Here is a 16,104-nt window from a genome sequence, read left to right on the forward strand (position 1 = left end):
GTCACACAGTCTCTGGGAGATCTTAATGAAAAGTTCTTCAAAAAAAAATAGAAATCCATCAGAATTAAACTGAAAATTATGCCCCTGTTGCTGCGAGTAAATAAAAAACTGTTACCACAATCTGTTGCATAGAAACCACATCAAACCTTCCTAAGTGACTGACTGAAATCCATAAATTCATTAGAATGTTTCCAGATTCTACCACTGCTATTTCCCTCCCATAGCCACAGTCATACAATTATAGGGCTTTTCTAAAACACAATTTTCTTCCTATTTTCTCCCATTTCCTTGGCTGAAGATACTGACTCCACTCTGGAGTTAGCATTCAGCTGCAGGAAGTCATCACAACCGAGCACGATTCTGTCCTTACTCGATATCCATAGATTCATCCTCCCAGCCAGGGTCACTGCTCAACAATTGCTTAACAATTCACAGCAACTTTGCTATTAAAGACTTTCAAGATATTTTAAAATACATTAATCTATGCAATGAGCACTGACTTCACAAATGCATTGGAGGTCATTTTAACCCCCAAGAACAGGTGGGTTTGGGTTGGGTGAGAAGTTAAAATGTGAAAAATTTAAAACCCAACCCCAACCCGACCACTTTGAAGGTGAAAAGCGCTGGATCCATCAGATAAGTGCACTTACAGCACTGCTTGTGGGCCACCTCCAGGCTCAACAAGCTTGCCTCTGTATCCTACCCACAATCAGCCAATCCCCCACTTTCACGATTTCAGAGCCCCCAATCGCCCCCCACGATCTCTGACTCCCCGATCTCCACACCCCCCCTCCACCATGATAACGATCATTCCCGCCCACCGAACCACAAGCCCCCCCCCTCCTCCCTCCCCACCTCCTCTCTGCTCCTCAGCTGCGGCCTTGTGCTGCAGGCTTTCCTGCCCGACAAGCAGGCAGCCTCTCAATCAGGCCAACTGTTGGGCAGTAAATCTGCAGAAACAATTTAAAAGACATTCTGCAATTAATATCTGCAGGGCGACCGGTAAACTCGAACTTCCAGGTTTCCCATCCAGTATCCCTCCACCCACCTCCCCATAAATATCAGGGCTATTAAATCAGTGAACTCTACAGTACAGAATATGTTGACACCAAAATGAAAGCCATCAATATCCAGAGTAATCTACTAGTTGTAGTAGACTGTTAGCGATACATGCAACTAATGCTTTGTTGAATAGTGTACCTAACAATTTTTTAGCTTAAAGGGGAATGTCCATTCCTCTGAATTGCATCACAATATTATTTATGCATTGCTAGTGTGTCTGAGCCCTCTTTTGTTCCAGTGTTTTATGCTTGAAATTGCTGGTCAGAGGCAGTATTTTGCGTAGAACTCCTTGTTCGAAGGGGGTGAATAGAAAGAGAGCTGCAGGCATTTGTGCAAACTTACCCATGTAACTATATGGAGTTTCTGTTCAATTTCTCAATTTATTTTTCCATGGCATGTTTCACTCAGTAAAAGTATAAAATTAAATCAACTGCTCCTAAAGATTTGCTCATTATTTTTCCTCAGTTACAAAATGATCTGGACTGAATACAGCAAGCTATTGCCATTGTATTTATTGAACCAAGCAACTCTGATCATACATTTTACTCTATGCGTTTCATCTGACTGTGGAATGAAGCAGTTAACATATCAAACCAAACTTCGCATCATCTGGTGTTAACTTGGTCTGTTATTTGAGAAATTGCAGAAATACATCTAGTGTTAACTTGGTCTATTATTTGAGAAATTGAAGAAATACATGTGCAAATTAGGCATTTCCAATCACAAGAGGCTTCTACTCTTAGGCCCTAGGTCTTGCTGCCATGCAGGTAGATGTAGGGCACTGTGAGTCAACCCCCATAAAAATAAGAAGCTCAGACTGTTTAGAGAAGCTCAGAAGCTCAAATCTGATATTGCTGATCCCAAGAAGGTATTTATGGCAGAACCAAATATGTGACAATAATCAATAAGACTGCAATAGATTGCAGAGCACAGACTGGAGTCTATCAGTCAAGCCCACTTGAGAGCACAAAGTTCATCTCCCCATTTTTTAATAATTACAGGGTAATGATTTTTATATCCAAAAATGGCAGGATCAAAAGAGTTATAAAGGCTGGAAAAACTATTGGCGATAATGGCTGATGAATTTCCATGGCCTTCTTCTGCCCATTAATGTAAAGGAGACTGGAACTCAATTATTTTAAATGGGATAATGGCTCTATTAAAAAAAGCAGAGAGACAAATGTCATACAAAACATACTAAGCATCCAGTCGTTGTGATTCCCAACAGCAATTTCCAGTCTCACGTTTATAAGGTTTTAGAAATAGAGAACCCAAAAACCCATTGCACCTCCATAACTATGGTGAAGCAGGACTTCTGACAGCCTGGAGACCCACGTGCCTGACTCGATCAGATTTTCCGGGATCAGGCAATTTGAGTATTATTGGCGAGTATTGAGTATTATTGGCAAGCAACTACAATGGTTGGGCAGGGTGGGGGGTCGGGCCAGCTGAAAGATTCAAAACAAACTTGAAATCAGCTTCTTTATCAGAAGGCCTAATTCACACGGCTCAAATGTGCAGGTTTTTTTTATGTGTTAGGCCCCGATTCCAGCCTGAAGCAATCCTATGGGCCCCATTTACCCCAAGAGAGATGCTTGCAGGCATACAGTATGTGTTAGGGGCACCAGAGATGGAACTAGTGGGAATTCTGGCGATTTTGACCGCATCCCGCCAGTCCTGCCTCCACTCGCACCCCACCCCTCCCCCAGCCACAAGAAATCCCGACCTCACTTCCAATGGGGCGGAGGCCCAACATGACCATGTCCTGCCCCCATTTCTACTGCCATAATTCTGCGCCCGCCCCAATTCCACCGCACAGTGTGCAGATGCTCAGGGCCAAAAAGTCTTTCAAATATACAGCAAATGTTTGATTAGCATCTAAAAACAGGAAAAGATACACGAGGAATGGTTTGCAGTCGGTGGTTAATTTAGAAATTACAGCTGAAAACAGTGGTTTAGGTTTTAGTCCCTGCAATGGAAGTGATGAAACCTTGGTTCTACCTGCAGCTAAACTTATGACATGCACACATTGCACTGCACTTTAGATCTACCTTCTTGTCTTGTACATCATATGGTCTACAATCTGGGTTGTTTTTAAGTGGGAATATTTTTTAGGGCTGGATCAGACTTTTGTTTTGAAGGTTTACTAGTTTTGCAGGTTGGCATGCATGCAGTCATTATTAAGTGTATTTACTGAAATGTTTACGGCATAAAAGATGTGGTTGACAAATCCTATCTTTTTTCCATTTGGGGAAGTAAATTTAACCTGACCTGACCTGCCTGGTGGCCATCTGATGGGATTAGATCACCGACTGTTTTAGGTCCTGCTCAAAATCGAGCGGGCTATAAAACGGCAGCCAATTCGATCGGGCCGGCTATCCGCCAGGGGATTTGGGTTAAAATTGCCCCATGTCATGAGCCACTGTCCACTCCACAGTTGGATTAGCAAACCTTTGTTCATTTATACACCAGTGAACTGGCTATTTAGCTGTTTAAGAAGCGTTAAAAGATTATTACAGGTGTACGATGACTAGCCAGTTTTCTCTTACTCCCACTAATAAAAACATGTTGCATAAAGCTCCTATTGCAAAATCACACACAACCAAAACTTGGATTGCAGGATAATTGAAACTTGCAAAAAAATAAGGGCTATTAACTCCTTTTTCAAAAAAAAGGAAAATATGATTTTCAGCATTGTATTTTACTCAGTCCTTTTAGGGAGATGTAATATTCCTAAGGACAAAATAAATTTAGCTCCGGGTCATAGGAAAATTAATCTGCCCTTTGTAACAGCTGCAGAAAATGCAAAATATAGCACCTTTCACAACCTCAGGATGTCCAAAACTCTTTACACTTCAAAAGTACTGAATTGGCTTTCGTCACTGTTGTAATGTAGAAAACATGGCAGCACACCGCAAGGTCCCATAAACAGATATGAGATAATGACCAGATAATCTCTTTTAGTGATGTTGAGGGATAAATATTGGCTCTGGACACTGGTGAGAACTCCCCTGCTCTTCTTCGAAATGGTGCCATGAGATCTTTTACATCCATCCGCGGATGTGGTTTAATGTCACATCCAAAAGACGGCACTCCCAACAGTGCAGCATTCCTTCAGTACTGTGCTGGAGTGTCAGCCTAGATGTTGTGACACTTGAACCCACAGAATAGTCACAGATTACCTGACAATTGAGAATGAAGGCAGCTTCTGACATATTTAGTTTATTGTTAACGCTCAACATCATGGCATTGGTTCAGCATGCTTTATAATAACTAGAAAATAATGGATTTAATTACTAACTTTTAAAACCTGCTGAAAATAAGCAATTTTGGGAACGCTGGTGACTCAGTGTTACTGGAGAAACAAACTGAAAAATACGGAGTGGGTGGGGGTGCACGGGTTCCCCTATTCCATTGACAGGCTCTGATCGGCAATATATGCACAAGATAAAAGTTCATGGGGTTGGGGCTAATATATTAGCATGGATAGAGGATTGGCAAACTAGCAGAGAACAAAGAGTCGGGATAAATGGTTCATTCCCTGGTTGGCAACCAGTAACTAGTGGGGTGCCGCAGGGATCAGTGCTGGGATCCCAACTATTTACAATCTATATTAACAACTTGAAAGAAGGGACTGAGGGTAACGTAGCCAAGTTTGCTGATGAAGAAAAGCAATGTGTGGGGAGAACACAAAACATCTGCAAAAGGACATAGACAGGCTAAGTGAGTGGGCAAAAATTTGGCAGATGGAGTATAATGTTGGAAAGTGTGGCACTTTGGCAGAAAAAAATCAAAGAACAAGTTATTATATAAATGGAGAAAGATTGCAAAGTGCCACAGTACAGCGGGACCTGGGGGTACTTGTGCATGAAACCAATAGGATAGTATGCAGGTATGGCAGGTGATCAGGAAGGCCAGTGGTATCTTGGCCTTTATTGAAATGGGGATGGAGTACAAAAGCAGGGAAGTCTGCTACAGCTATATAGGGTATTGGTGAGGCCACACCTGGAATACTGCGTGCAGTTTTGGTTTCCATATTTACGAAAGGATATACTTGCTTTGGAAGCAGTTCAGAGAAGGTTCACTAGGCTGATTCCGGGGATGAGGGGGTTGACTTATGAGGAAAGATTGAGTAGGTTGGGCCTCTACTCATTGGAGTTCAGAAGAATGAGAGGTGATCTTATCGAAACGTATAAGATTATGAGGGGGCTTGACAAGGTGGATGCAGAGAGGATGTTTCCACTGATAGGGGAGACTAGAACTAGAGGGCATGATCTTAGAATAAGGGGTCGCCCATTTAAAACAGAAATTTCTTCTCTCAGAGGGTTGTAAATCTGTGGAATTCGCTGCCTCAGACAGTTGTGGAAGCTAGGACATTGAATAAATTTAAGACAGAAATAGACAGTTTCTTGAATGATAAGGGGATAAGGGGTTATGGGGAGTGGGCGGGGAAGTGGAACTGAGTCCATGATCAGATAAGCCATGATCTTATTGAATGGCGGAGCAGGCTCAAGGGGCCGTATGGCCTACTCCTGTTCCTATTTCTTATGTTCTTATATTTATGTATGAAATGCCTCCTGCAGAGCTTCTTTGCCACATTACAGCCAACCACTGTGATCCTCCTGAGGATTGCCCCTATTTACCAGTTCAAGGGCAGACAAGAGATTACTGCAGGAGTTCAACAATTAAATTGTTCATCGGCTGTTGGCAACCTCTTGACTTTGTACCCCCGAGCAATGAATAAAATTTTACACATGTACAAATGTAGCTTACACAGCCTGAAATATTCAGAGTTTAAAGATTTGTGTAGCCAAAGAGATGAATACTATTGGACATCTTTGTTTAGAAAAGCTCCTTTCTGTGTTAATTAAACTGGTAACTTAATTAGCACCAGAATCAATGCAGATGGCAGTACCAGTGTGTTTTTGGCAAAAGCTCGAGTTTGGCTACACTTGCTTGCTGAGTGCAATACCCCATTTATACTGGTGTAGCAAATTTGCATTTGCTATGAATTTGCAGAACAATCGCAGCAACTGGCCCAGTATAATTAATGGTGTGCGAGAGGCAGAGCAGGAAAAACATTTTCAAGCTCACTCACTGCTCGATTTTCAGGACTGCTTCTTCTTTCAGCTTTTCAGCTCAGCGAAAAGCATCAATTTAGTCAGGAAACGTGACCCTGTTAAAGGGAATGAAATTCCCCCCCACCCCACCCCCTTCATCGCGGCAAAGCAGGAAATGCTCAGAGTTAGGGAATAGTCGCAACATGTCACAATGGATCAGAGGCCGCAAACAAGTAGAGAAGGAAAATGGAAATACTGGCCATCGACATGCTGATGGGACGTGGAAGCTGGCAATTTGCCTTGTTTTTCATCTTGCCAGTGCTGCAAAGCACCTGACATGTGGCAAAATGGTAACTGGGAATCTTCCAGCCCGGGGTGGGACATAACTTGCTCAGATCAAGTTTGGAATGAGAAGTGGGAATTTCACATCAGTAGGAAGTATATGGCTGTTGCAGGTCTACTGAGATTCAAACAGACAAAAATAAACCTTGCACATGTGCTGGTTAAGAAAATGCAATCCCTTCCCAGTAGGAATGGTCATGAGACAGTCTCCATATGGAAGCTGAAGAAGGCGGACAAACTGAAGAACATTATTCAGCCAGAACACCAAAAATAAAAATCACACACTTTTCTCGACATGCTGCTGAAGAACGTGTCTGTCCATTTATTTTTCCACTGTCTCGAAGGTATCTGCAGAACTTGTTTTCAGTTAGAAAATGCACAAGGTGTATGCAGCATTTCCAGTAGAAAGATCAAACTGTCCCAATTACCTCTTTATTTATCTACAGGCTTTCACATCTTTCTGTGTCTGTCATAAAGCTGCAATTAGCCCCCATTCATTCTTTGTTCTAACAAATGCAAGAATCATATTTCCAAAAAATTAACTTTTTTTATTAATTTGTGGTACAAATTAAAATGTGGTACAGCTCTGAAGGTTAATCAGAATATATATAATTTATAAACAAGACAGTCCATTACAGTTTAATTATAGTACTTATGGTATATCTTGGTGAAATAAACCTACAAATGTAAGAATTGCCATGCATTATCGTAGTCTTTCAAAAATGTCCAGAGTTCAAATAATTTAAACATTTTCCTTTTCTGGAGGAAGGTTTGGTAATTCCTTTAGAGAGCAAACTACCTTCAATCTTTAGCTTTCATGGGACACTCTTCTCATTGAAGGTGAGATTTAACAGAAATGTTTAACTTTACAACAAATCATTTAATTATAATTGCAACTTAAATATTAAATGCAATATTACTGCAGCTTCAAGACTGACACTCCTTTTGAAAACAAGAGGTTCAATGGTTACTTTTCTTTTTGTTGGCTTTGTGAGGGTCAGGCAGACAAAGGCGTGTAATTACCCATCACCAACCTCTCTGAACATCACAGCTCAAATCTCTTTTTTGTAAACATTGAATGCAAAGCGAGCGAGAGAGAGTGGAAACTGGGTTGAGGATTAGCTGTGTGATGACCTGCATCTCAATATTTCAAAAAAACCCAGGCATGGAAAACTCGCACTGCATGCATCCCATTCTTCTGCTCCCCCTCAAAAACAAGATTTGAAAAGGGATATTTTAACAGCTCTTTCCCACTCGCCCCAAGAACAAACGTGGATTGTTTCACTACGATGCACAGCTTATCCATTTGATACAGCACAGTCTGGTGACTGAATGTCAGGAAAACGATGAGGAAAGGAGAGGAGATAGAAATAGATAAATGGAGGAGACAGAACAAAGTTGGGTCATATTTTTTCCATTTTAAATTTGTTTTTTTCCCGCCCGCAATTTTCAATTTTTATCGGGAAAACTTTCCCAAGCTGCTTCCTTGGTGACACACAGCATAAAGGAAGGAAAACCCTGCCACGGATTTGCTATCAACAAGTTTTAAGATTGAAGTTGCGATGGCAGACTGGGTTTAATCCAATGGTTTTCCACTTTTTTCATACTGCAGTTCAGAGTGGGTGCAGCAGGCTAGTGACGTGACCTGTGATGGTGTATACTTGCAATCACAGGAAGTCAAGACAAAGGTATTTGTCTGAACATCACAGGTCTCTTTTTGGATAATTATTCAGGGAATTTTGACAGATCTATGGTCTCTGTGCTTTAAGTATTAGGTAGTTTAAACTTTGAAAAGAAATTGAAATATTGACAAGTCAAGTCTTTGCATCAGGTGGCCATGCACAGTGCTGATAAAAATAAAATTGGAATCAGATTCTGACTCCCAAGGACACTCTTCCAGTGACTCACTTTTGGGTTACAAACCCATGGTTGATAATTATCAGTTCAACTGTTGTATTGTTGATAAGTCAGCACCAAATAAATGAATAGATTTGGCTTTGTTATATTGTCAATGCTTGATCACATTGAAGGTTCAATGTGCATGTTGAACTACAAATTGAAAATTGTAAAATCAAGAAATTGCCTTTGTGACAATGTTACCAGAAAATATATATTTTTCAAAGTTTCTCCTTGAACCGCACACATGTGCAGCACAGAAGTTGGGGTTTTCCTTGTATCACAAATTCCATGGCCAAGATGCACTTGAACAACAGCAATGAGGAGGAATCAGTCTAAATATTACTGAAGCTGTATTGATTAAACATTATTGAAGCATAGTATATATTTTGTTTCTAAATTATTATATCAGACGTGGTTTAAATTTCACTATCTTCCTTCACCTCAAGTCTCAACTCATACCCTCAATGCATCATTTGAGTCAATCGCTGACTGCGCCTGTGATAAATCAGGAATGGATCTGTGACAAGACATGGAATACAGCGATGGTAAAACATGGAATGGATCTATCACAAGACATGCAATGGATGCATTTAAATACACTACAGAACCAAGAACTTGAATTTGCAACCTGTCCTTTCAGGAGAGTGATGGCTACTGCTAAAGCTATATGTCTTCCCCCAGGGTACTCTTGGAATAACTGCCACTGAAAATGCTACCCGCAGAGCTGCCAACTGGATGTTAGTGTATTTTGCTTAGATTGTGGGCAAATCTTTGATCCTTTAAGTGCTGACTCCAGTAGGGAATTTAATTTTCCTTTAATAATATTCAGTAAATGCTTTCTATTAATTTGTCTTGTCATTGTATTCAGTTATAACAGTTTCCAACTCGCAACGTTCTTGAGGTGGAATCTTTTTTTAAGTCTTGTAACAAAACAGAATTTATGTTTAAATCATTATAACAAAATGTTATTAAGGTATTATATGCATGCATCACAATCTGCTTGAATAGCACATTCTAAAGTTAAAAATTCACTTAAGATTCTGAACATCAGACACAGGCCATAACTCAAATACAAATGGACAAAATGGGGGATGAAATAACAAGTAGAAAGGGTAAAATATGACATAAAAAAAAATATTTGTTGGTAGATATTCACTCAAATGTCTTGCATAACTTTTAGTAAATAATAGTATGTCTATGGCAAGAGTTAAATGAGATTGGTAAATAGATGGCAGAATTATAGGCCTAATGATAAATAGACAGAGAGACAGATAGATGGATATTAGTTGGACAGATAGATACATGACTCAGATTGGTAGATAAACAGGTAGCTAAATATATACACCTCCATAAACTTCAGATCATCCAAAAGCCTGCTGTTCATATCTTGTCCCAACCAAGTCCTGCTCATCCAGCACCCCTGTTCTTTCTGACCTACACTGGTTCCCAGTCCCCAAATCATAGAATCATAGATTGATACAGCACAGAAGGAGGCCAGTCGGCCAAGCGCATCTGTGACGGCTCTTTGATAAAGCTATCCAATTAGTCCCACTCCATGGCAGTTCTCATTGCTCTGTAAATGTTCCTCCTTCCAAGTATTTATCCAATTACCTTTTGAATGTTACTATTAAATCTGCTTCCACTACCCTTTCAGGCAGTGCATTCCAGATCAAAACCACTCGCTGCGTAACAAAATGTCCTCATGTCGCCTCTGTTTTTTTTGCCAATCATCTTAATGCTGTGTTTTCTGGTTAGCAACCCTTCTGCCACTGGAAACAATTTCACTTTATTTACTCTATCAAAACCATTCATAATTTTGAACACCTCTAATAAATCTCCCCTTAACCTTCTCTGCTATAAGGAGAAAAACCCCAGCTTTTCCAGTCTCTCCACATAACTGAAGTCCCTCATACCTGGTACCAGTCTAGTATATCTCTTTTGCACCCTCTCTAAGGCTTTCACATCCTTCCTACAGTGCGGTGCTCAGAATTGAACACAATACTCCAGCTGAGGCTTAACCAGAGTTTTATAAAGAAAGATTTAGCAAAAATTCCTTGCTTTTGTATTCAATGCCTTTATTAATAAAGCCAAGGACCCCATATGCTTTTTAATGGCCTGCTCAACTTGTCTTGCCACCTTCAAAGATTTGTGTACATACACCCCCAGGTGTGTCTGTTTCTGCACCCCCTTTAAATTGTTCCATTTAGTTTATACTGCCTCTCCTCATTCTTCGAACAAAATGAATCACTTCACACTTGTCTGCACTAAATTGCATCTGCCATGTGTCTGCCCATTTCACCAGTCTGTCTATGTCTTCCTGAAATCTGCTACTATCCTCATTGTTTACATTTCTGAGTTTCGTGTCATATGCCTTGTATACCCAAGTCCAAGTCATTAATATCTGTCAAAAAGGGCAGTAATCCTAATACTGACCTCTGGGGAACACCACTGTATATTTCCCTCCAGTCTGAAAAACAACCATTCACTGCTATGCTTTGCTTTCTGTCCCTTGACTAATGTTATATCCATGCTGCCACTGTCCCTTTAATCCCATGGGCTCTAATAATGCCTCCAACTTTAAAATCTCATCTTCATGTTTAAATCCCTCGTGGCCTTGACCCTCCCTATCTCGAACATCCTCCTCTGGCCTCTCCGTTGCTCTGATTCTGGTCTCCTTTGTATGCACTCCCTTCACTCCACCACTGGCAGTCATGCCTTTAGTCGTCCAAGCACCGTGCTCTGGAATTCCCTTGTCCGGCTCTTTACTTCCCTCTCCTCCATTAAGACCCTCCTTAAAACCCACCTATTTGCCCAATTTTTTAGTCACCCCACCTAATATCACCCTTTTTTGCCTCAGGGTCCATTTTTGTCGAACTACTGAAGTTTCATGTTCAGCCATGAACTCATTGAATGGCGGTGCAGGCTAGAAGGGCTGAATGGCCTACTCCTGCACCTATTTTCTATGTTTCTACATCCTTGTTAAGTGCTACAGGACATTTTTCTATGTTTAAGGCACTGTATAAAGGAAATTTGTTGTTGCAGAAGACAGTCACATTTTAATTACTTTTTACAGAAACATTTTGGATAGGGAAAGTGGACAAGTAACATAGCTAGCTAGCCCCCTGAAGTCCAGTGAGGATCATGATGATTATGAAATGCCCATAGAGGGATCAATGGAGAAAAAAAATTGTGATTAACTATAGAAAAGATCATTTATCATAAGCATGTGAAAGTGTCTTTATGATGGTATCCAAAGGTTTGCAACACATGTTCCTGCTTTCAGCAATTAAAGATTTTACAACTATCCCATTCTGAAATCCAAAAATCCAGAGTGTGATAAACTCAAACTCTCCCTATGGAATTTCACATTTATTTCCTTGAGTGAGGATGCCTATGATTTCTCTTGGCTTCATCATTCATGAATTATTGACAGGCTCATTCGTGAGAATAAATACCATATTTCAAGAGGTAACAATGATTATCTGCCAGACAGATATTTTAAACAAGGTCCCGTGCATATGCTTGAACTTTCATTTTGAGAGACACAATTGATTACAGTTACTAATAAGAGTTTTTCCGAGAACTCTTCAAGGACAGAAAATCCAGATTCAAAGCATTTGAGACAAAGATTTCATTAGATATAATAGGCCGACTTAATGGAGACAGGAAACCAGAGACACTCACTGTTTAATTAAGGGTAGCCTAAGCTGATAAATAATATTAGATCAGATAAGTGTTGCATCATTTGCAGCATTATAATGAGATGAGAAAAAACTTAGTTAAAATACATCTAATTAAAAATAATGAATGAAGAACATTTCATTTATAGTAATAGGTTTCGAACTGGTGAAACAGATATTTAAAAAAGAGAGCCTGGGATATCAGATGAGAAATGTGTATGGTGTAGTGGAAAAAGTCTTCTGTAGAGAAAGCTGTCTCCTATTACCAGCAATCCAGCAGCTCTGTGTCATGTATTAGAGAACCTGAACTTGGATAGAAACACAGAGATTCTAGTGAGCTGCCAAATTGTTATCAGGGAGTGAACAGGTGCATGCACAAAGTCAGTTACACCAGTTATTCACTCTTAGAAATATACATTCTGCCAATTCTTTCCACATATAGTAGAACATTTTAGAACTTATCTATTGAGCATTCACTGATTAATGTCCCAGATGATATCATTATCGATACACGCAAGCTCCAGAAAGATCAACTCCTTTAGTTTTTCTATTCAAAGGGTTAGCAGGCTGCACTATAAAAAATTGCTCCCATTTCTCATAATTCAATAGTCAGAATATGATTTAGAGTTTTACTTATGAAAGAAAAATAATACATTTTTAAAATCTGAAATCAAGCAGATGATATATTAACAGTCATGTTCTTTAAATAAAGTGCTATTCAATAATCTCACTCTGCAGTACTGGAAGGGGCTGGTTTTACCACACTGTTATATTACTTTTATTTATAATGCTACATTTAAAGCTACAAAACACAGAGAGCAACAAAATACTCCGAACAATGATTCGATTTTAAAAAAATGTTTGAATTTTATTTAACTCAATCTGTAATACAATCCATTCATTCTTTTTCCTGTGATTGCTCAGGTTCAATTATTGTTACTCAATAATAAATGGGAGACCAGGACATGGCAATAGTTAATTACTAAACTCTGAGTGAGTGCCAAACACATCAGACTGTACGCTGAATTCCCTATCATAAACACTAGAAAGCCCCTAACTACTTTCCATAATCTGGATGGGTTGTGCACCGTGACACCAGGCAGCAGAGCTCTCAGATACTGTATCTGCAAATTCTCCTGCAGCTATTGATCAATAGTGGATGACAATTGCCTCCAAGAATGGTTCTGCCCCTACAACCGCAGAATGATGTATCAAAAGGTGTGAATGAACAAGAGGCAGTACTCTCCCTTGCACGGCAAAATAGATTTTCTAAACAAATTGTGAAGTCTACTTTGGTTGCCAACAAAACAAGCCACGCATTTGATTCAGTTAAAGTTTTGGAATGATACATTGTCTTGATACTAAATATGACTCGACAGATCGTCAGCTGACATTGTTTGTAAAGTATGCCAACATTCGATCGAAATTGTCTCTTGAGGTTTAAAAACTTTTAAAAAGTTCTAAGCGCGAATCACTGTAAAATAATAATTATAAAGTATCCTAATTAAGGATTAATTAATGAATTACTCTGGGTGGCTTTTACCCTGTGCCTTCTGTTTGTTTCAGAAGCCAAAGTTTACACGGAGATAAAGTGTAATCTAGCCCACATTCTTAAATCACCTGGACCATGTTTCAGATGAGTCCAATCCCCGAGAAGATTCACTTGTAGTGCAATAAAGTGGGGTTAACATCTCACCAAACAGTACAGATCGAAAATCGTTTTATTAAACTACCGTTCTCATTTATAGCCCTTAGATATGAATCTGGTATAATGCAATTTCCGCAACTTAGCCTCACTGGAAAGTTCTGACAGGGAAATGAAAGTTGAAAGCCACATGGAAATAGCGGAGGACACCCTTCCATAGATCAGCGGTAAAGCCTGTGGGTGCTGAGCTGGTTGTGCGGAGTTACAGCGCCCTCCACTGAATCTCCAACTGCTCTTCGCTTCCAACTCGTCCTGGGGCTGAGGAACCTGTCCTCTCTCCCTCCCGTCTCACATCCACCAAATAATATTACAGCACAATGTCTTCTTTGCATTTGCGAATGCCTCAACTTAATAAATCTCCCGTTCAGTGAGCATAACTGCCAGGGTTCGCTAGCCAACACACAGTGTAACATTCGGGGAAAAAACATGCTGCCGAAGGAGCGATCGGCAATCCGACAAATTCAAGAGATAATTGAGGATTTCAGCCTCGGATTTGTTTTTGCTTTTTATTGGTACATCGTGCTTAAAGACCACGGCGCGTTGCTTCGTCTCACTGGAAGCAAAGCGAAAACTGTTTACATTGCAGTGTACGCAAAAAGCAAAATAAAACTCAAAAGCAATGGGGAGAGGAGGAGGGGATGCAAAATAAATAATTGAAAGTGTTTACCTTCTTTCAAGAAGTGTGCATGGATAACAAATATCAGAAGACAGCAGACAGCGGCTCCGGCCAAAGCCCACACTGCTTTCAGCAGCTGCATGGTGAGAGAGAGGAGCAGTCCCTGGCACTCCGCGTTACTCTTGCCCACAAGGTAATGTGTAGCGAGATTGCCCCCACTTCTCCTCCTCCTCCTCGGACCCAGAGCTCTGGCCCACAGCCGCTGCGAGCTTTCACAGTGGGCAGGACTGCGCGGTGCCCGGCTCCGCTCGACCCATGCAGATTCAAAAACAGGGGGCAAAGGCGGCTCTTCCGGCACTCGCCGCCGGTCCCCGGCGCTGGCTCTCCGTGGGGCTGACTTTATTTCTCAAACGGCACCGGGCAGACTTGCCCCTCCTCTTCTCCCTCTCACTCTCTCCGCAATGGAAGCAGCTCCCGCTTGGTGTGCGAGACGAGGGGTGGTGGAGACACTTTCTTCTCTCGGCAGCCCGTCCCTGCACTTGACTTTATTGAAGCCGGCCCGGGAGCGCTTTCCCCAGACGGGGGAAGCGAGCGCCGCTCTGGACTAGCTTGGTGATTCGATGCGGCTTCTCCTCACTCACTTTCTTGGGGCTGAGCGGAGAGCTCATGGTCTCGGGGTGGGCTGGCGGCCGGATCGACTCTTGTTCTCCCCGATGCTGATGAAATGTCCCCCCTCCTTTAAATTAAAACACATTTAAAGCCTCCTCCTTCTTGCTGGAGCCCCCTCGCTCGCTGCTCACGGCCCTGAAGACTGGGCACACCAGCCCTTGGCTCATTCGGTGTGTGTGTGTGTGTGTGGTGTGTGTGTGTCTCTGGCTCAGAGACTTCACTCCTGCTCCATGGATGGTGCCCGGGGCTTGCTTTATGTGTCTCGGTTCTCACACCTCACTTTACTTAAGCCTGGACTCCCCCTCCCTGGGTGCAGGGGGCTGGGCAGGATCTCTGCTCTGGGAGATGTCCTCAGACACCCCTCCCCTCCTTCTGCTCTGCCCTTCCTTCCAGAGCTGATTGGCGTTTAAATACTTTTTTTTGAGCGATCTCAGCTTATTATTTGTTTTTAGCCGGAGCCTTCACAACGGCGACCCGTCAGCCTCCTCTCACCGGGGCAATTTCGCTTCAAGTCTGGTTCAGCCAGAAAAATCGCTGCTCCTCCTCCTCCCGAATTGGGGGGGAGGGGGGCTTCCTATTTCCCTCACTCGGCTCTCTTTATATCGGAGCTAAGATCCTGATCATGTTGTCAGGTTCCCGGGATTGGAAAAACGTTCAGGTAAATCCTCTCCTGACGTCAGACGGAACACATCTGAAATAAGAAATAGTCTGTAGAGTGTCTACAGTCAGAAAAGATCTCAGTCTGCACGTCCACTGTATCCAGCAGGAGCCGAGTTTCATTCAGATCAGTAACGATATTAACAATAGGGACCACTGGGGTATCAGCAACACTCCACTGTAGCAATACTACTCTACTGTAGCAACAATTCGTGTCGTTGAGGTTAAAACATAGTTTCAAACACTCAAGCAATGATTATGAAGGGTGTTAAGTCGAGGGCATCCATCAGGATACCGAGAGTGGCAGAAATTGAGTGTTTGTGAATTACATAATTCACTGTTGTTATAGATACCAGCGTTAAATTGTCTGCGTCGAGAGGTTCATTTGCCGTAATTCACCATGATTCCAATGTG

At 41.5% G+C, this 16,104-nt stretch overlaps 1 protein-coding gene across 2 annotated transcripts in view; it reads right to left on the reverse strand.

The window, feature by feature from the left end:
• The window catches only part of tafa5a (TAFA chemokine like family member 5a), a 530,684-nt gene extending 515,920 nt beyond the window's left edge, over nt 1–14,764 (reverse strand). Inside the window, exon 1 of one of the 2 annotated variants that reach the window (XM_070896641.1) lies at nt 14,416–14,764. In XM_070896641.1, coding sequence (XP_070752742.1) covers nt 14,416–14,506 — 91 coding nt within the window. In that variant the 5' untranslated portion in view covers nt 14,507–14,764. The remainder of the gene's footprint in view (nt 1–14,415) is intronic. The other variant, XM_070896640.1, reaches the window with a different exon arrangement.
• Between the last annotated feature and the right edge of the window lie 1,340 nt (nt 14,765–16,104).

This window comes from Pristiophorus japonicus, chromosome 13, assembly GCF_044704955.1.
Source record: "Pristiophorus japonicus isolate sPriJap1 chromosome 13, sPriJap1.hap1, whole genome shotgun sequence".
In the NCBI taxonomy this organism is placed as follows: Eukaryota; Metazoa; Chordata; class Chondrichthyes; family Pristiophoridae; genus Pristiophorus; species Pristiophorus japonicus.